General features: G+C 39.0%; 1 protein-coding gene across 2 annotated transcripts in view; it reads right to left on the bottom strand.

The window, feature by feature from the left end:
• Positions 1-345: 345 nt before the first annotated feature.
• ATP7A (ATPase copper transporting alpha) overlaps positions 346-21,511 on the bottom strand; it is an 84,844-nt gene continuing 63,678 nt past the window's right edge. For both annotated transcript variants that reach the window (XM_007447351.1, XM_007447350.1), the window contains 8 exons: positions 21,000-21,182; positions 18,854-19,070; positions 6,005-6,151; positions 4,641-4,783; positions 3,201-3,404; positions 2,563-2,680; positions 1,047-1,149; positions 346-686 (listed from right to left, as the gene is read on the bottom strand). In XM_007447351.1, the coding sequence (XP_007447413.1) occupies positions 410-686; positions 1,047-1,149; positions 2,563-2,680; positions 3,201-3,404; positions 4,641-4,783; positions 6,005-6,151; positions 18,854-19,070; positions 21,000-21,182 (1,392 nt within the window). In that variant the 3' untranslated portion in view covers positions 346-409. The remainder of the gene's footprint in view (positions 687-1,046; positions 1,150-2,562; positions 2,681-3,200; positions 3,405-4,640; positions 4,784-6,004; positions 6,152-18,853; positions 19,071-20,999; positions 21,183-21,511) is intronic.

The following is a 21,511-nucleotide window of genomic DNA, read 5'->3' on the forward strand; positions in this document are numbered from 1 at the left end:
GGCAGGGAGGCGGGCTCGAGAATCTCCTCAAGATTATGTGCTCAAATCTTCAAATTTTCAATGATCTTTTCTTGAACTTTTTTTTTTTTTTGGTCAAATAAAAATTATCTATGACCTTAGCAGCAATTCAGCAATCTTCAGTTGTAGGACTTGTAAACCTCCCTGGTCTACCTTATCTGTTGCTAGTGAAAACAAAAAATACTGGAAATTCATTTTCAATAAAGCTAGGTTCCAAGCTGATGCCCTGAAAAAGATATTTTTGCCATTAGACAAATGCAATTCAAATAGATTCCCTAACATAAGAGCATGAGACCAACATAAAGCCCTGCAATATTTTAAAAAGCTAAGGTGATCATGAATGCTGTGTCAGTGCAGAACAACATTATCTAGCAGCACTCTCTGTGGCCTGTTACAACACACTGTCGTCATCTTCCCTGCAGTCTCCCACCAGGAGTGAGTGCTTGTCAGGTTCACTAGTACCAACACTGTTCAGTGATCGTTTATCAGACAGCAGTGAGTTTATGGAGGCTCTGCTGTAATTAACAATCTGGTCCAGCAAACCCAGTTTAGGAGAATTTCTTGAGGTATCATCTATTCCAACATGAACACTTATTTCTGAAGGACTTTTCTGTCCCATCTGGCCTCGGGCATGTAGTTCATAATTCTCATAAGTTGGTTTCCTGTAACTGAAAAGATGCAAAAGTATACTAGTTTGAAATAATCAAACGCGAACTAGCCATTTGTTACATTCAAAAATGGAAAGAGATTAACCTGGTTTGAAATGTATAAAGGTGTTCAAAAGGAGTTGTGTGAGGTCACATGATCAGAAATCCTACTTCTGAGAGCCAGTGTACTAGATTTTACCCCACTCAGTGCTTGTGGTTGCTCTGTATATACTACATAAGGTGATAATTACGTAGTTAACATTTTTTATTAAGAACAGTTTGGGCTTATCATTGATCAATACAAGAATAAAACCTAGCAAGACTGACTGTGGGTGATAAAAGGAATATACAAGAGAAGCATGAGCGAGCTATCATACTTACAGTTTAAGGAGGAGTGAAGAAAGTACTACTGAAACAGATGAAGCAGCCATTGCAGCAGATCCCATCCAGGGCTGCAAAACCAAACCAATGGGCATAAAAACTCCTAGAAAACAATTTTGGATTAGTTAGACCAAACAGTACTAAACAGATTTCCACTGTGTTCCTAATACATATATACAAATAATTTCCTTCTTTGATATTTATTCAGCAATTTAACCTCCTGTTGGTAGAGATTTATATCGTTGCCAATTTTTCACTAAGAGTGTTGCTGTGAACATTCTTGTACATGCCGCCCTGTGCACGTGTTTGAGAATTTCCCTAGGGTATATACCTAGAGGTGAAACAGCTAGATTATAACATATGCACACCTTCAACTTTAGGTAGATATTTCTCAGTTGCTCTCCAAAGTGGCTGTACCAGATCACAAACCCTCCAATAGTGTATGAGTTCATATTCTACAAACTCATCCACACTTGGTTTTGACAGACATTTTAAAATTTGTTCATATGATGGGGATGAGATAGACTTACTGTACTTGTAATTTTTATGTGCTTATCTTTATTTTTTCTACTTTTTATACAGTGACCGTATATTACTTGTATAATTTTTTAAAAATAACTTGCTCCATGAATTAATCTCTCTGGACTTTGTTCTTTTACTCTTTGTCCTCTCCATCTGTGTGTCCCTGTTGATAAACAGCTTTGTAATTGTTCTCATGTTATCTCAAGTACTTCTTTGGCTCTAAAACCAGAGAGAACAAGAAGAAATTGATAACTATTTTTCTTATGTTATTACTAATACTAACATCTACCAAGCCCCTAAGTAATGGGGATGATCGGATGCTTATTAAATAATTCTAAACTGCCTTTTCTTGGTCGTATTCCTTTGTTCAATTTCTCTCTCTGTCTTTCTCACATCTGGTTCCCAAACTTTAAAAAAAACTGTTGGCTATTAGAACATTAAGAAAATTCTCTGCATGCTATAATTACAGCAATGAAAGAAGACAAAAACCAATACAGAGTAAAAAAGACCAGAAAGACATATACTAAAATACCAACAGTAGTTGTATTCGGGTAGTGAGATTAAAGCTAAATTTATTCTCTTCAGCAAAAACTAAATGAGTAAGCAAATAAGTATGTATGTGTGTGAGAGTATATGGAGAAAGAGATGAAGCAATGTGGCAAAATATTATTAACTGGTGAATTTCGGTGAAGGGTATATTGTTTTATTGTATCATTTTTCTCCTTGTTTATGTACATTTGAAAATTTCAAAATACAAAGTTGAAGGTAAAAATAAGGTAAAAAATAAAATAAACCTATCAGAAGGCTTATACATTGTAGGCCATAATGAACATGCTGAAAATTTAAATTATTGATTTTAATATTACCTCTCACCATACCATCAGGTTACATATAAAACTGAGCTCAAAACTAATAATAAGAAGACTAAAACTTCCAATACGGTAGGCCTCTAACGACTTCATGAAAACAGCAATACAAGTTAACTGTCACATACCAGCAGCTATGGGAATTCCAATCAGATTATAAATTAGAGCAAAGACAAAATTTATCCGAATCCTCTTGACTGTCTTCCTTGATAAATCAATACTTGCCACTACATCCAGAAGATCATTCTGAGAACAGAAATATTTGTGATATTAGCAAGAGACTGTAACTTGACCAGTAACTTGTATTTGATACTGTGTATACTGAAGATGATGTGTACCTTACGGTAATATGTGAATTAACTACAAATCTGAGATATTGCTAAAAATTTGAGGCTGTCTTGGAAGGGGTTTTTCAGGAATTTTTCTCAGGGTTCTGAAAATACTTTTAGGGTTGCATGCTGGTACAGGGACTAAATCCCACTAAAATAACCTCAGCAAGTATTTGTTGAAGATAAGAGTATTATACGTATATTCCCAAATCTAATGCTTCACTTTAGAAGCTTGTCATTCTCATTTGCTTCGCTGAAATGAGAAAGTCTGGAAGTAATTACTAAGACTTCTCATACTTCCATCTTGAACTCTCCCAGTCTCAATGGCTAGGAGCATGGGAATTCGAAGGGCACAATCATTTTGTTCAATATACGACACTATCCCTGACCATGTAGAGCAGTCTCACACTCCTCAAAGGTCAGACCATAGGACTTACCCGTATCAAAACCACATCGGCTGCTTCAATGGCTACGTCTGTGCCTGTGCCAATGGCAATTCCAACATTAGCCATCGCCAGAGCTGGGGAGTCATTGATTCCATCTCCTACCATTGCTACCCAGTTCCCCTCCTCTTGGAGTTGCTTCACCTTAGCAACCTTGTGGGAAGGTAGAACTTCAGCAAACACCTTAGTAATGCCAACCTACATGGGCAAAAGTAAACTCCATTCATTTCAAGAAATATTACTGAGTACCTGAAATATAACTTGGCAATGATGAGCCATCAGTTTCCACCTACCAAATGTCCAAATTGTAAGAGACTAATAATATCCAGGGATAGTAAGGATATGGGGAAATGAGCTCTCTTATATACTGTTGGTGGATGTGTAAGTTGGTACTGTCTTTTTGGAGGGTATTTGGCAGCATCTATCAAAGTGTGCATGTCATTTGGTTCAGCAATTCCACCCCTAGCTATATTTTGGACATACCTGTACATGTATAAGAATAAGTATGTCCAAGGATGTATATTACTGCCTTATTTGTAAAACAAAATTTTCAAAACCACATAAATTATTTTTTTTTATTAGAGGAATGGTTAAGTACATTGTGACGCATCCGTACTATGGAATTCAATGCAATGATGTAGAAAGAATGAAATAACTTTATATGTTCAGACATGGACAAAGCTCCAAGGCATATATATTGCTATCTGAAAGAAAGCAAACTGCTGAACAAGTTGTACAAAAATGATCCAATTTATGTTCAAAGTACCAGAACTATACATCTGTATATGAACATATAAGCATATGAAAAAGTGTAAGGGGGTAGGGCTGGACAGGGAGGCTTGGGAAAATGGTGACTTAAACGTTCTACTTTATAGCCTTCTGTATTTTTTATACAAGAATGTATTTATATATTATCTTTATTATTTAATAGAAGAGGGGAGAAGGCATTGCAAAATAGAAAAGACTAATATGAGAAAAGTTTTAGAGGGAAGGCAAATGTCGGGGTGAGTAGTAGAAGAATGCTATGGAAGATGGTTCTCAGTGGTATCCAGGATGGACTAGAGAGGAACGTGCGTGGAGCTACTGCTGTACTTTAGGCATGAGAGGATGAGAGCCTGGCTTAGGCTGGCAGCACCAGTGGAGACTATCAGCAACATTTCAAAGGAAGCATCAACAGAAACTGTGTACAATGTCACTCAAGCATCCCATGAACTAAGCAAATAGCTTTTTACTTATAACAGTTCCAGACAAAACCCAAAGTCCTTCCTGCATAGTGTGCCAATTTTTCTTTAAGGAACCAGATATGGCTACTCGGGGATAATGAAAATAATAGTTAAATGACTTCTTTAGCAGCTGAAGGCAAGAAAGGAAATGTATGTGAAGAATGAGAAGTTACCACATACTCCCACCCCAACAACTAAGTAAATCCATTACCTGAGAAGCAATAGATCTAGCTGTTTTACTGTTGTCTCCAGTCATCAGAACTACTTCTAAGCCCATAGATTTCAGAATATGGACTGCCAATTCTGCTTCAGGCTTCACTGTATCAGCGATAGCTACCAAGCCGCACAGCTCATCTAATATAGGAGCACCAGAAGATAGAATTTGGAATATGGTGAAAGCAGAATAATATTCTGACTTAAAATTTCAGAAAGAAATGAATTTTGTTAAGTGAAGTTGTTCAGGACTTGGCTTAACTCAAAATATCTCCAAGACCACATAGACTTTATACCACAAACCCTGCAACAAGCCTCCATACTTGGTTGTGAAAATTTCAGAGTGAGGTAGGGCTTACTAATGAAGGTAATGATAGGAAACTGAAGAGACTTTACTGGATACTAAAAGACTTACTTTCTTTCTTTAGAGAAGTATTGGCCAATAGCCCCAAACACTTTAGCTAATTTAAAGGCAAATGAAACTGAAAACTCATACTTCACCCTTTTTAAGGTGAAGGGGTGGATGGAAACAAAACTGGCATTTTATACTGGGAAAAAAATCACTACAAGTAGCTATTTTAAAAACAAAAATAAATGGTATTTTCTGCTTCTTCCTGGGCCTAAAAAGGCCATAGTAGGATACTGCCTTCATACTTAGCAAGGATTATAAATATTGACTAATTAATCTCACAGCTAGAAATGTACCCTAAGAAATAATTTAACAAAATACCTAAAACCTCAAAGATGTTTACTGTGGTGTTACTTACAATAATAAAATATTAGGAGTAGCTTAAATTTCCAACAGGGGAATGATTAAGTTAGTCATAGTGTATAAGTATGACAAATGGTGCCACATTAAAATACGATTGGAAATATTTACTATTAAATAAAATAGGACAAAATAAAACAGTATGTGTACAAGGAATTTTAAATTTTTATTCAACTTTGAGGTAAAATTTACATACAATAAAATGCACCCATTTATAAACAGTATATGTACTAATATTGTAATTCTGTGTGATGTGTATGAATATATATCCAGAAATGTCAATTAAAACTGACATTGTGTTTAGATGATGAGATTATGAATATTCTTTTACTTTGCTATAATGTTACTTTTAGGTTTAAAAAAAATCCTTGATTAGCTTTTTTTAAAACCACAGGCTACGGAGGAAAATAACAAAGCCAGGCAAATGCAAGAGAATTTTAAATTAATCAGTAACAATTATGTATTGCTGACATTTTTACTTTGCATTCAGGCTGCTTTTGAATAACCCTCATAGTTCAGATGTCTCTCAAAAATACACAGAAAACAAGTGAAATCATGACACTGAGTCATAGTGTACTTAAGGAAAACCTTACCATCAACTGCTACCAATACAGCAGTCCGACCTTTTCTCTCATGTTCAGTCATGGAATCGTTTACATCGTTATTAATGACAAGACCATTTCTAATCATCCACTCCCGGTTACCAATAAGAACTTTGTACTGCTGAGCATTAAGAGCATCTGAAGAAAGTACAGAAATGACATTTAGTGAACTTGTTTAATATTTATAACAACCCTTTAAGGACAGTCTTCCTCTCTAATCTTGCACAGTCACTACGTTGGTTTTTTGGTAGAAAACAGCCTACAACAGTGATTTCCAAATGTTCAAGGAACATACTCTGCTCTTCCATGCCTCTGGGCCTTTGCACATGAGGAGTGAGGACCACCTGGAGGTCCTCATCCCGCCCCCCTTCAAATACCAAACTGCACCATATATTTTCTTTAAGAGCCAGTTCAAACGTTACTTTCTTGGTGACGCTTTCCATGTGACCCTTCCTTATGATCTTCCATAGCAACTGAATTAAATTAAAAATATTTATTGTGCATCAGTTCAACCATCAGTGTTGGACAAGAACACACAACCATACTGATGTCTCATTTTAAATGTGTGACCACTAACTTTAAGTGGGCCCTTAGTGTGTGACAAGAACACACAACCATACTGATGTCTCATTTTAAATGTGTGACCACTAACTTTAAGTGGGCCCCTACTACATTTCCCTAGTCCATTCATTCTCCATTCCTTCTAGATGGCTACTTTATACCTTCTCTTCTCCCATTCTCATACCAGATGATGACTCTGCTTCCTACTTCAGGAAGAAAATAAAAGCAATCAGAAGAGAACTTCCACAAGCTCTTATTGCCACATCTACCCAACTGCCTGTGCCTGTGTACATACTGATCTAGCCTCTCTTCTGTTATTATAAATGGCCCCTACTCCTATTTAAGGGCAACTTCTCCACTTGCGTACTAGATACCCCTCCTTTGCCTATTTTATATTTATTTATTTGGCTGTGCCGGGTCTTAGTTGCAGCACACAGGATCTTCATTGCAGCACGCAGAATCTTTAGTTGCAGAATGCAGGATCTTTAGTTGTGGCATGAGGGCTCTTAGTTGCAGCATGCGGGATCTAGTTCCCTGACCAGGGATCGAGCCCAGGCCCCCTGCATCGGGAGCGCGGAGTCTTAACCACTGGCCCACCAGGGAATTCCCCCTTTGCCTATTTTAGAACATCTCTCCAACAATTCTCCCCTCTCTCTCCTGCATAATCATATTTTCTATTTCTGCTGTACATAGTCCTATCTTTAAAAAAGAAAATGAAACAACCCTCTCTTGATCTCATTTACCTCTCTAGCTACTACCCCATTTCTCCGCTTCTGTTCATAGCAAAACTTCTCAAAAGTGTTGTCTCTATCAGCTGCCCTCCAATTCATACCTTCCCATTCTCTTGTGAACCCACTCAAATACAGCTTTTGTCTCTGTTACTCCAAAGAATTGTTCATACAGTACACCAGTGATCTTTAATAAATCTAATGGGTAATTCTTCGTCCTCATCTTACTTGCCCTATTAGCAGCATTTTAACACAGTTGATCATTCCCGCCTTGAAATACTTTCTTCATTTGGCTTCTAGATCACCACATTCTTATGAGCTACTTCCTCACTCACCACTTCTTCTGTCTTCTTTGATGATCCTTCCTCATCTCCCTGACCTCTTAATTTGTAGTGTTGCAGGGCTCAGTCCTTAAACCTCTTCAAGTTTAATCTCATTCCCCCTCTATCTACTCTCACTCCATGATGATTTTTTTTTTCCTTTTGGCCACACCTCGCGGCTTGTGGTAACTTAGTTCCCCGACCAGGGATGCAACCCAGGCCCATGGCAGTGAAAGCACCAAGCCCTAACCACTGGACCACAAGGGAATTCCCAACTCCTTGATGATTTTATCCAGTCTCATGGCTTTAAATACCATCTATATCAGCGCTGTCCAACAGAACTTTCTGTGATGATGGAAATGTTGTACATCTGCTCTGTTTAATACAGTAGCACTAACAACATGCGGCTATTGAGCACTGAAATGTGACTAGTATGGCTGAAGGGCTGAATTTTAAATTAAATTAAATTTTAATTAATTTAAATTAAAAAGTCAGAGACTCTTTCCAAGATGGCGGAGGAGTAAGACGCAGAGATCACCTTCCTCCCCACAGATACACCAGAAATACATCTACACGTGGAGCAACTCCTACAGAACACCTACTGAACGCTGGCAGGAGACCTCAGACCTCCCAAAAGGCAAGAAACTCCCCACGTACCTGGGTAGGGCAAGAGAAAAAAGAATAAACAGAGACAAAAGGATAAGGACGGTACCTGCACCAGTGGGAGGGAGCCGTGAAGGAGGAAAGGTCTCCACACACTAGGAGCCCCTTCGCGGGCAGAGATTGCGGGAGGCGGAGCGGGGAGCTTCGGAGCCGCGGAGGACAGCACAGCAACAGGGGCGCGGAGGGCAAAGCGGAGAGATTCCCGCACAGAGGATCGGCGCCGACCGGCGCTCACCAGCCCGAGAGGCTCGTGTGCTCACCCGCCGGGGGCGGGCGGGGCTGCGAGCTGAGGCTCGGTTTCGGTTTCGGTCGGAGCTCAGGGAGAGGACTGGGGTTGGCGGCTTGAACATAGCCCGAAGGGGTTAGTGCGCCACGGCTAGCCGGGAGGGAGTCCGGGGAAAAGTCTGGACCTACCCAAGAGGCAAGAGACCTTTTCTTGCCTCTGTGTTTCCTGGGGCGCGAGGAGAGGGGTTTTAAGAGCGCTGCCTAAAGGAGCTCCAGAGACGGGCGCGAGAAAAGCTCGGAAACCAGAGACGGGCAGGAGACGCTAAGGCTGCTGCTGCCCTGAGAGCGCCAGAGCCCCCGAGTCAGCGGCTCCTTTAACGCCGTCCTGTCTGAGCAAAAAGCAGACGCCCTCCAGCGACCTACACGCAGAGGCAGGGCCAAGTCGAAAGCTGAGCCCCTGTGAGCTGTGAGAACAAAGAAGAAAAAGGGAAATCTCTCCCAGCAGCCTCAGAAACAGCGGATTAAAGCTACACAATCAATTTGATGTACCCTGCCTCTGTGGAATACATGAATAGACAGCGAATCATCCCAAATTGAGGAGGCGGACTTCTAGAGCAAGATCTATGATTTTTTCCCCTTTTCCTCTTTTTGTGAATGTGTATGTGTATGCTTCTGTGTGAGATCTTGTCTGTATAGGTTTGCTTCCACCATTTGTCCCAGCGTTCTATCCGACCATTTTTTTTTTTAATTTTTTTCTTAATAATTAATTTTAATTTAAAGAACTCTGTTATACTTTACCTTCTTTCTATCTTTCCTTCCTTCCTTCCCTTTTTGAGACAACGAATCGTCCCAAATTGAGGAGGTGGACTTGGAGAGCAAGTTTTATGATTTTTTCCACTTTACCTCTTTTTGTGAGGGTATATGTGTATGCTTCTATGTAAGATTTTGTCTCTATAACTTTGCTTCCACCATTTGTCCTAAGGTTCTATCCTTCCCTTTTTTTTTTCCTCTAAATAATTATTTTTTTAATTCAATAACTTTATTATACTTTATTTTATTTTACTGTATCTTCTTTCTTTCTGTATTTTTTCCTTCCTTCCCTCATTCCTTCCTTCCTTCCCTCCTCCCTCCCTCCCTCCTTTCTTTCCTTCTTGCCTTCTTCCTTTCTTTTCTTCTTTCTTTCTTTCTTCCTTCCCTCCTTCCTTCCTTCCCTCCTCTCTTTCTTTCTTTCTTTCTTTCTTTCCTATTTCCTCCTACTTATACTAATTCTCTCTACTTTCTCTCCCTTTTATTCTGAGCCGAGTGGATGAAAGGCTCTTGCTGCTCCAGCCAGGAGTCAGGACTCTGCCTCTGAGGTGGGAGAGCCAACTTCAGAACACTCGTCAAGAAGAGACCTCCCAGCCCCACATAATATCAAACGGCGAAAATCTCCCAGAGATCTCCATCTCAACACCAGCACCCAGCTTCGCTCAACGACCAGCAAGCTACAGTGCTGGACAACCTATGCCAACCATATAGCAAAACAGGAACACAACCCCACCCACTAGCAGAGAGGCTGCCTAAAATCATAATAAGTCCACAGACACCCCAAAACACACCACCAGACGTGGACCTGCCCACTAGAGAGACAAGATCTAGCCTCATACACCACAACACAGCCACTAGTCCCCTCCACCAGGAAGCCTACACAACGCACTGAACCAACCTTAGCCACTGGAGACAGACATCAAAAACAACGGGAGCTACGAACTTGCAGCCTGCAAAAAGGTGAACCCAATCACAGTAAGATAAGCAAAATGAGAAGACAGAAAAACACACAGCAGATGAAGGAGCAGGATAAAAACCCACCAGACCTAACAAATGAAGAGGAAATAGGCAGTCTACCTGAAAAAGAGTTCAGAATAATGATAGTAAAGATGATCCAAAATCTTGGAAATAGAATGGACAAAATGCAAGAAGCAGTTAACAAGGACCTAGAAGAAATAAAGATGAAACAGACAATGATGAACAACACAATAAATGAAATGAAAAATACTCTAGATGGGATCAATAGCAGAATAAATGAGGCAGAAGAACGGATAAGTGACCTGGAAGATAAAATAGTGGAAATAACTACTGCAGAGCAGAATAAAGAAAAAAGAATGAAAAGAACTGAGGACAGTCTCAGAGACCTCTGGGACAACATTAAACGCACCAACATTCGAATTATAGGGGTTCCAGAAGAAGAAGAGAAAAAGAAAGGGACTGAGAAAATATTTGAAGAGATTATAGTTGAAAACTTCCCTAATATGGGAAAGGAAATCGTTAATCAAGTCCAGGAAGCACAGAGAGTCCCATACAGGATAAATTCAAGGAGAAATACGCCAAGACACATATTAATCAAACTGTCAAAAACTAAATACAAAGAAAGCATATTAAAAGCAGCAAGGGAAAAACAACAAATAACACACAAGGGAATCCCCATAAGGTTAACAGCTGATCTCTCAGCAGAAACTCTACAAGCCAGAAGGGAGTGGCAGGACATACTGAAAGTGATGAAGGAGAAAAACCTGCAACCAAGATTACTCTACCCAGCAAGGATCTCATTCAGATTTGATGGAGAAATTAAAACCTTTACAGACAAGCAAAAGCTGAGAGAGTTCAGCACCACCAAACCAGCTTTACAACAAATGCTAAAGGAACTTCTCTAGACAAAAACACAAGAGAAGGAAAAGTCCTATAATAACGAACCCAAAACAATTTAGAAAATGGGAATAGGAACATACATATCGATAATTACCTTAAATGTAAATGGACTAAATGCTCCCACCAAAAGACACAGATTGGCTGAATGGATACAAAAACAAGACCCATATATATGCTGTCTACAAGAGACCCACTTCAGACCTAGAGACACATACAGACTGAAAGTAAGGGGATGGAAAAAGATATTCCATGCAAATGGAAACCAAAAGAAAGCTGGAGTAGCAATTCTCATATCAGACAAAATAGACTTTAAAATAAGGACTATCAGAAGAGACAAAGAAGGACACTACATAATGATTAAGGGATCGATCCAAGAAGAAGATATAACAATTGTAAATATTTATGCACCCAACATAGGAGCACCTCAATACATAAGGCAAAAACTAGCAGCCATAAAAGGGGAAATCGACAGTAACACATTCATAGTAGGGGACTTCAACACCCCACTTTCACCAATGGACAGATCATCCAAAATGAAAATAAATAAGGAAACACAAGCTTTAAATGATACATTAAACAGGATGGACTTAATTGATATTTATAGGACACTCCATCCAAAAACAACAGAATACACATTTTTCTCAAGTGCTCATGGAACATTCTCCAGGATAGATCATATCTTGGGTCACAAATCAAGCCTTGGTAAATTTAAGAAAATTGAAATTATATCAAGTATCTTTTCCGACCACAACGCCATGAGATTAGATATCAATTATAGGAAAAGAGCAGTAAAAAATACAAACACATGGAGGCTAAACAATACACTACTTAGTAACGAAGTGATCACTGAAGAAATCAAAGAGGAAATTAAAAAATACCTAGAAACAAATGACAATGGAGATACAACGACCCAAAACCTATGGGATGCAGCAAAAGCAGTTCTAAGAGGGAAGTTTATAGCAATACAAGCCCACCTTAAGAAGCAGGAAACATCTCGAATAAACAACCTAACCTTGCACCTCAAGCAATTAGAGAAAGAAGAACAAAAAAACCCCAGAGTTAGCAGAAGGAAAGAAATCATAAAAATCAGATCAGAAATAAATGAAAAAGAAATGAAGGAAACAATAGCAAAGATCAATAAAACTAAAAGCTGGTTCTTTGAGAAGATTAACAAAATTGATAAACCATTAGCCAGACTCATCAAGAAAATAAGGGAGAAGACTCAAATCAATAGAATCAGAAATGAAAAAGGAGAAGTAACAACTGACACTGCAGAAATACAAAAAATCATGAGGGATTACTACAAGCAACTCTATGCCAATAAAATGGACAATCTGGAAGAAATGGACAAATTCTTAGAAATGCACAAACTGCCAAGACTGAATCAGGAAGAAATAGAAAATATGAACAGACCAATCACAAACACTGAAATTGAAACTGTGATTAAAAATCTTCCAACAAACAAAAGCCCAGGACCAGATGGCTTCACAGGCGAATTCTATCAAACATTTAGAGAAGAGCTAACACCTATTCTTCTCAAACTCTTCCAAAATATAGCAGAGGGAGGAACACTCCCAAACTCATTCTACGAGGCCACCATCACCTTGATACCAAAACCAGACAAGGATGTCACAAAGAAAGAAAACTACAGGCCAATATCACTGATGAACATAGATGCAAAAATCCTCAACAAAATACTAGCAAACAGAATCCAACAGCACATTAAAAGGATCATACACCATGATCAAGTGGGGTTTATTCCAGGAATGCAAGGATTCTTCAATATACGCAAATCTATCAATGTGATTAACCATATTAACAAATTGAAGGAGAAAAACCATATGATCATCTCAATAGATGCAGAGAAAGCTTTTGACAAAATTCAACACCCATTTATGATAAAAACCCTGCAGAAAGTAGGTGTAGAGGGAACTTTCCTCAATATAATAAAGGCCGTATATGACAAGCCCACAGCCAACATCATCCTCAATGGCGAAAAACTGAAAGCATTTCCACTAAGGTCAGGAACAAGACAAGGTTGCCCACTCTCACCACTCTTATTCAACATAGTTTTGGAAGTTTTAGCCACAGCAATCAGAGAAGAAAAGGAAATAAAAGGAATCCAAATCGGAAAAGAAGAAGTAAAGCTGTCACTGTTTGCAGATGACATGATACTATACATAGAGAATCCTAAAGATGCTACCAGAAAACTACTAGAGCTAATCAATGAATTTGGTAAAGTAGCAGGATACAAAATTAATGCACAGAAATCTCTGGCATTCCTATATACTAATGATGAAAAATCTGAAAGTGAAATCAAGAAAACACTCCCATTTACCATTGCAACAAAAAGAATAAAATATCTAGGAATAAACCTACCTAAGGAGACAAAAGACCTGTATGCAGAAAATTATAAGACACTGATGAAAGAAATTAAAGATGATACAAACAGATGGAGAGATATACCATGTTCTTGGATTGGAAGAATCAACATTGTGAAAATGACTCTACTTCCCAAAGCAATCTATAGATTCAATGCAATCCCTATCAAACTACCACTGGCATTTTTCACAGAACTAGAACAAAAAATTTCACAATTTGTATGGAAACACAAAAGACCCCGAATAGCCAAAGCAATCTTGAGAACAAAAAATGGAGCTGGAGGAATCAGGCTGCCTGACTTCAGACTATACTACAAAGCTACAGTAATCAAGACAGTATGGTACTGGCACAAAAACAGAAAGATAGATCAATGGAATAGGATAGAAAGCCCAGAGATAAACCCATGCACATATGGTCACCTTATCTTTGATAAAGGTGGCAGGAATATACAGTGGAGAAAGGACAGCCTCTTCAATAAGTGGTGCTGGGAAAATTGGATAGGTACATGTAAAAGTATGAGATTAGATCACTCCCTAACACCATACACAAAAATAAGCTCAAAATGGATTAAAGACCTAAATGTAAGGCCAGAAACTATCAAACTCTTAGAGGAAAACATAGGCAGAACACTCTATGACATAAATCACAGCAAGATCCTTCTTGACCCATCTCCTAGAGTAATGGAGATAAAAACAAAAATAAACAAATGGGACCTAATGAAACTTCAAAGCTTTTGCACAGCAAAGGAAACCATAAACAAGACCAAAAGACAGCCCTCAGAATGGGAGAAAATATTTGCAAATGAATCAACTGACAAAGGATTAATCTCTAAAATTTACAGGCAGCTCATGCAGCTCAATAACAAAAAAATAAACAACCCAATCCAAAAATGGGCAGAAGACCTAAATAGACATTTCTCCAAAGAAGATATACAGACTGCCAACAAACACATGAAAGAATGCTCAACATCATTAATCATTAGAGAAATGCAAATCAAAACTACAATGAGATATCATCTCACACCAGTCAGAATGGCCATCATCAAAAAATCTAGAAACAATAAATGCTGGAGAGGGTGTGGAGAAAAGGGAACACTCTTGCACTGCTGGTGGGAATGTGAATTGGTTCAGCCACTATGGAGAACAGTATGGAGGTTCCTTAAAAAACTACAAATAGAACTACCATATGACCCAGCAATCCCACTACTAGGTATATACCCTGAGGAAACCAGAATTCAGAAAGAGTCATGTACCAAAATGTTCATTGCAGCTCTATTTACAATAGCCCGGAGATGGAAACAACCTAAGTGCCCGCCGTCGGATGAATGGATAAAGAAGATGTGGCACATATATACAATGGAATATTACTCAGCCATAAAAAGAAACGAAATTGAGCTATTTGTAATGAGGTGGATAGATCTAGAGTCTGTCATACGGAGTGAAGTAAGTCAGAAAGAGAAGGACAAATACCGTATGCTAACACATATATATGGAATTTAAGAAAAAAAAATGTTATGAAGAACCTAGGGGTAAAACAGGAATAAAGACAGAGACCTACTGGAGAACAGACTTGAGGATATGGGGAGGGGGAAGGGTGAGGTGTGTTAGGGCGAGAGAGAGACATGGACATATATATACTAACAAACGTAAGGTAGATAGCCAGTGGGAAGCAGCCGCATGGCACAGGGAAACCGGCTCGGTTCTTTGTGGCTGTCTGGAGGGGTGGGATAGGGAGGGTGGGAGGGAGGGAGACAAAGAGGGAAGAGATATGGGAACATATATATATGTATAACTGACTCACTCTGTTATAAAGCAGAAACTAACACACCATTGTAAAGCAATTATACCCCAATAAAGATGTTAAAAAAAATAAATAAATAAAAATAAATAAATTAAAAAGTCACACATAACTAGTGGCTACCATATTGGCCAGCACAGATCTATAAGCGGATGACTCCCAAGTCTACATCTCCAACCCAGTTTGTTTCCTTGGAACTCCAGACTTGTGCAGCCACCTGCCTCCTTGATAGTTCCATTTATACGACATCTCCACTTGAATACCTAACAGGCACTCAAACTTAACATATCAAAAACTGATCTCTTGATCACTTTTCCTCAATATTGCCCCTCCTGTGATCTTCTCCATCTTGTTTAAACGGTAACTCCATCCTTCTAAATTGCTTAGGCCACAAACTTTGACCTAATTCCCCATTTCCAATCTGTGAGATCTGTCAGCCAGCTCACATCCAGGGGAATTCCCTGGTGGTCCAGTGGTTAGGACTCCAAGCTTCTGTTGCAGGGAGCATGGGTTCGATTCCTGGTCAGGGACTAAAATCCCACAAGACATGTCACGCAGCCAAAAAAAAAAGATATGTCCAGAATTTGACCACTTCTTAACGGCCTCTACTGTTATTACACTGGTCCAAGCCACCATTATCTTTCACCTGGATTATGGCAATAGCCCACTAACTTATCTCCCTGCTTCTGCCCTTCCCCCTACCCCCTGCAACAGTGTATTTTTCCCAGAGCAGCCCAAATAATACTTTTTAAACATTAAGTCAGATTCTGTCACTCCTATGCTCAAAACTCTCTAATGGCTTTCCATCTCAGGGTAAAAACCAAAGTCCTTTCAATGTCCTTACCTCATCCCTTACCTCCTTCCCATTCATTTACTCTGTTCTGGCCACTTTGTTCCTTAAACTAGTCAAGCATACTCCTGACTCAAGGCTTTTGTACTTAACATTCCTCCTTCCTGGAATGCTCTCATCACAGATATTCACATAACTTTTTCCCTCCCCCTCCTCAGGTTTCTGCTCAAACACCATCTTCTCAATGAGGCCTACCCTGACCAGCCTATATCAACAGGACCTGCTACTCCCAGAATTCCTTATAGCTCTTGCCCTTCTTCATTTTCTTCACAGCACTGTCTCCATCAGACAGACTATATTTGCTTATTTATTTGCTCACTGTCTTGTGTTCTCCCACCAGGAATGTAAACTCCATGACATAGGGACTTCGTCTATTCTGCTCACTGCTGATTCTTTAGTGTCTTGAACAGTGCTTAATAAAACCTGTCAGGTGAATGAAATTACTGTGTGTCAGTGTGCTTGATACTGTGAGTTCACAAACAGATAATAAAGAAATCACAATTTAGTAGAAACAGGCAGGTAAATAAAGAATTCTCATGCAGTGTGCCTAGCACATCTAGAGATTAAGTACAGTTATGACTAAAAAAGAAGAGCAAATATCTCTGCCTATGTATGTCAGTCAGTGAAGGCTTCACTAAAGAGAGATGTGAACTAAGTCTTCAAAGATGAGAAAATAGCAAATGAGGTGATCTAATGAGCATGAAATGACACGATGTAAGGAGAAACTCTAAGTAGTTCCATATGGACAAAACACAGTGTACATGGGTGACAGTGGAAAAAGACAAGATGGGTGGTGCAGGCAGGCAGGAGATGTATCATGGGGAACAGATCTTGAACAAAATCCACAGAGACTGGACTCTGTCCTGTCGGAGATGGAGAGCCTGTAAAGCCAGGGTCCTTAACAGATTTCCATGGAGGGGCTTTTGGATACATACAAACGTCCAAAACAGAAGTTTTCTGAGTGGTGGGCATAGCTTTTACCACCTTCCTCCAAAGGTTCATGATTCAAAAATAGGTTGTAAACCACTGCAATAAAAGGTATTAGTCAGAAAGTGATATACTCAGGTTTGCATGTTAGAAAAATTACTCAAGCACAGATGGGTAGGGGGGTGCTGGCACACTTAGGTATGTATAGCATGTTTTTGGTCAAATGGATAGACCAACAGGAAACTCGGGAAACTGGCCTTGGCTGCAGATATGGATTTTAGAGGGGCAGTGGAAACCTACAGGTGGTAGAATAAGTGATAAGCATGAACAAGACTGTACAGAGAGGACTTCCCTGGTGGTGCAGTGGTTGGGAATCCGCCTGCCAATGCAGGGGACATGGGTTCGAGCCCTGGTCCGGGAAGATCCCACATGCCGTGGAGCAACTAAGCCTGTGCGCCACAACTACTGAGCCTGCCCTCTGGAGCCTGTGAGCCACAACTACTGAAGCTCACATGCCTAGAGCCCGTGCTCTGCAGCAAAGAGAAGCCACCGCAATGAGAAGCCTGTGTACCACAACGAAGAGTAGCCCCCGGTTGCTGCAACTAGAGAAAGCCAGTGCACAGCAACGAAGACACAACACAGCCAAAAAATAAATAAAAATTTTAAAAAAAGACTGTAGAGAGAGAGTATGTAAAATGAACAAAAGACAAAGAACAAAACTCTGAGGACACCCAACATGTGAGAGCAGGAGAAAAGAGGAATTAGAAGAGGATTAGAAAGAACAGCCAGGTAGGTGAGAGGAGAATCTAGAGAAAGCAGGGTCATGGAATCAAGGGAGAAAAACATTTTAGGAAAGAAGAAATGGTCAACATTGTCAAATGCCTTAGCGAGGTCATACAGCAATGACGACTGAAAAGTGACCACTGGAGAGGGGACTAAATGGGATCACCAGTGGACTTAAAACAGTTTCACTAGTATGGATGGGGCAGAAGCCAAACTGTGCAGTGAAGAAGTGAATTCAGCCAGCCTAGACTACTCTTTCTAGAAGCTTGGATATTAAGGAAAAGAAAGACAGGTAGGATAAAATCTAGATGGGAATACAGTGATTTTGATGGAAGAAATGTTTATATGTTTAGGAGAAGGAGCTATGACAGTGCGTTGGAAAAAAAAGAAGCAAGGGGACATAACAGAGCATGAGGTTCCTGAGGAATCAAGAGAAGGTGGGATCTAGGGCAAAGATGAGGGGATTCATTAGGCAAGATGAGGGATACTTCCTTCCCTGAAAAAGGAAACATTCTGAGCAAAAAAACCTGAAAGAACACATGTCTGAGAACCTTAATTTTCTGTGTGAAAAATAAGCAGGACAATTTACTTAGGGAACTAGGGGGAAGGCCATAGGAGCTTGTGAAGGATACAAAAGGTTTGGAGCAGCTGTGGTGAGAAATAAAAGAAAGAAAGCTGAACTAAAAGATGGAAGATCAGCTAAGGCTAGACTTTATCACCCTCTACTGTAATCAAGGAGCACAGCTGAAAAATGTTCTTGAGTAACTGAGTAAAATAATTAGAAGGCCTACAGTGAAACTGATTTACGAAAATGAAACCATGACACAAATCTTGTTTCTTATATAACAGTTCAGATTATAAAGTTAGACATCTGTTAATAACTGTCCCATAATTGGTACTACAAAGAAAATTAGCTTACTTGAGAGCTGGGCATCAATAATCATGGAAGATGAAGTTGATGACTGTTCATTACTTGTATCTATTTGAACCAGGGATGCATTTTTAATATTATTTTCCTCTATCTTCCAGTTATCCTTGTGTAGCAAGCCTTCGATATTGGTGACTTTACAGCTAATACCACAGCCTGGCACAACCTGGAAATCTATGCAGGTACCCAAGGTTTCAGTGTCCAGCTCCTAACGGATAGAAACAGAAGGATTTCCTCTGCTGTTCTAATAATCCAAGGTCCTCATTAGCAAGATCAAAGATTACTACTGGTTAATTCTAAATGTTCAGACACAATCTACATGCCTGGTTAATTCTGAATGTTTAGAATAAAACTGTCAGGGCTTCCCTGATGGCGCAGTGGTTGAGAGTCCGCCTGCCGATGCAGGGGACACGGGTTCATGCCCCGGTCCAGGAAGATCCCATATGCCGCGGAGCGGCTGGGCCCGTGAGCCGTGGTCGCTGAGCCTGTGCATCCAGAGCCTGTGCTCCGCAACGGGAGAGGCCACAACAGTGAGAGGCCCGCGTACCGCAAAAAAAACCCCCAAAAACAAAAAAACAACTGTCACTTATCATTGCCTATTTGACAGTGGGTTTTTGATAAGGACGAAGGAATAGAGCATTGTGTATAATGTTCAAAGTTAGAGGAGAACCTCACAATACTTATTTTAAATCCCACTTTATAAGATTTATACCAACTTTAAGGAAAGAAAATGTGGAAGGTTTATCAATTTCCTCTGTCCCTTCCAGTAGAGAATTACAAGTTACATATTTAATTCTATTTTCAAGTCAGATTTTCTATTCAGTACAAGGAAAAGGGTAACAAAGAACAGGGCCTTCAGTTACCAGAGGGTCTCTCTAGTATGATTCTGTGTCCTTAGTGAGCCAAAGAATTCTGGTGACCATCACTGTTTCCTGTCTCTTTATATCTTCATCCTCTCTGTTATTTGATTTGGGTGTAAAGAAGCCAGGTCAGTAATAGTTAATAGGTAAAAAGGAAAGAACAAATAAAGAAATGGCAACACCAATGGTGAAACTGCCATGTTCTAACTGAAAAACTATGTGAGATAATTTACAAAGAACTTATGCAAATCAATGAGAAAAAGGTAAACAATCTTATGAAAAAATAGGCAAAGGATACAAGCAAACAGGGTATAGAAAAAGAAATTCAAATGGCCAATACACATGTGAAAAGATGCTCAACCTTATTCATAATTAAAAAATGCAAAGTAAACCATCAATGAATAAATATTTTTTACTTATTGAATTGGAAAAAATAAACTGTTGGTGAGAATGCGGGGAAATGGGCATTCAACTTCTCGTGAAAATATAAACTGGTACACCTTTTTGTGTGGGTGTTGATAATATTTGTCATTTGAGCATTGGTAATATTCATCAGAATTTAACAGCATGTATCCTTTGATCTAGCAGTTGCATTGATAGGCATTGAACATTAGAGATAAATGTGCAAAAGCTGACAAGGATGTTAACTGTACACTGTAAGAGCCAAAAAACCAATCATACAATAGAATACAATATAGTCATTAAAAACAATGAGGCAGACTATATGTCCTGATATGGAAAAATCATTTAATAAAGTCTTTTTAAAAGGTACCAAAGATTGGTCATTGTATCACCTTTCTATGTAAAGTTTAAAAAATAATAAATGCTGGTATATGAACTAAAAATGGTTAACAGATGCACACTTTTGTGAATATACTAAAAATTATTGAATTGTAACTTTACAAGGGTGAACTTTATGGTATGTGAATTTTACCTCAATAAAGCTGTTATTTAAAAAGACTGTTAAGAGGTTAATACTTGTTAAACTTTGGAGAGAGGAATTATGGAAGGGGGCAGGGAATGAGGTTTTCCTTTTTTGTTATGTAATGCTGAACTATCTGAATTTTCCTACCATAAATATGTATTACTTCTATATTAATTTTTTAGTTGACTAGGGTTATGTGTGGTAGGGTTATAGTTAATTTTTGTTTTCATCTTTATACTTTCCTGCATGAAGAAATTAAGACATACAAAATAAAATGAGAAAACACGAGTCTCTCTAGCTTCATACCAAATATATATATGTAAATCATGAATAAACAAGGGAAAAATTGTACCTGCTTGCAGTATTTGGTTATTGCTGCTCCTAGAGGGTGTTCACTGTTACTTTCAGCAGTTCCCACAATGGCCAGGATCTTATTGCATGACATTCTGTTACTTTCCACTAGAACCTTTACTTGATTCACTACTGGGGTTCCATGGGTAATGGTTCCAGTTTTATCAAATACCACTACCTTTACCTGTAAGAAAATCAAATACAATGCACCTATATGGCTTGATAATTCTTAATATCAGCTTTCCAGAAATGAGAAAAAGGTTTACTTTGACAAACACATTACTATCTTGTTTCGTAATAAGCTGACCTCTGATTTAATTGGACTAAATAAACTGTCTTTGGGAGAATAAAAAGAAGGGAGAAAAAGGGAAGAAATATCCTTAGTTACACCTAATAGCCCTCCCTTGCAAATGTTCAACGTACTGTGGATGTATGTTAAATAACTAGAACTACTTGTTAAGAGTTGACTATTAATAGGTAATTAAGAGATGCCTCTAGTGCTTCTAGGGAAAG

Source organism: Lipotes vexillifer, unplaced genomic scaffold (genome assembly GCF_000442215.2).
Source record: "Lipotes vexillifer unplaced genomic scaffold, Lipotes_vexillifer_v1.1 scaffold945, whole genome shotgun sequence".
Taxonomy (NCBI): Eukaryota; Metazoa; Chordata; class Mammalia; order Artiodactyla; family Lipotidae; genus Lipotes; species Lipotes vexillifer.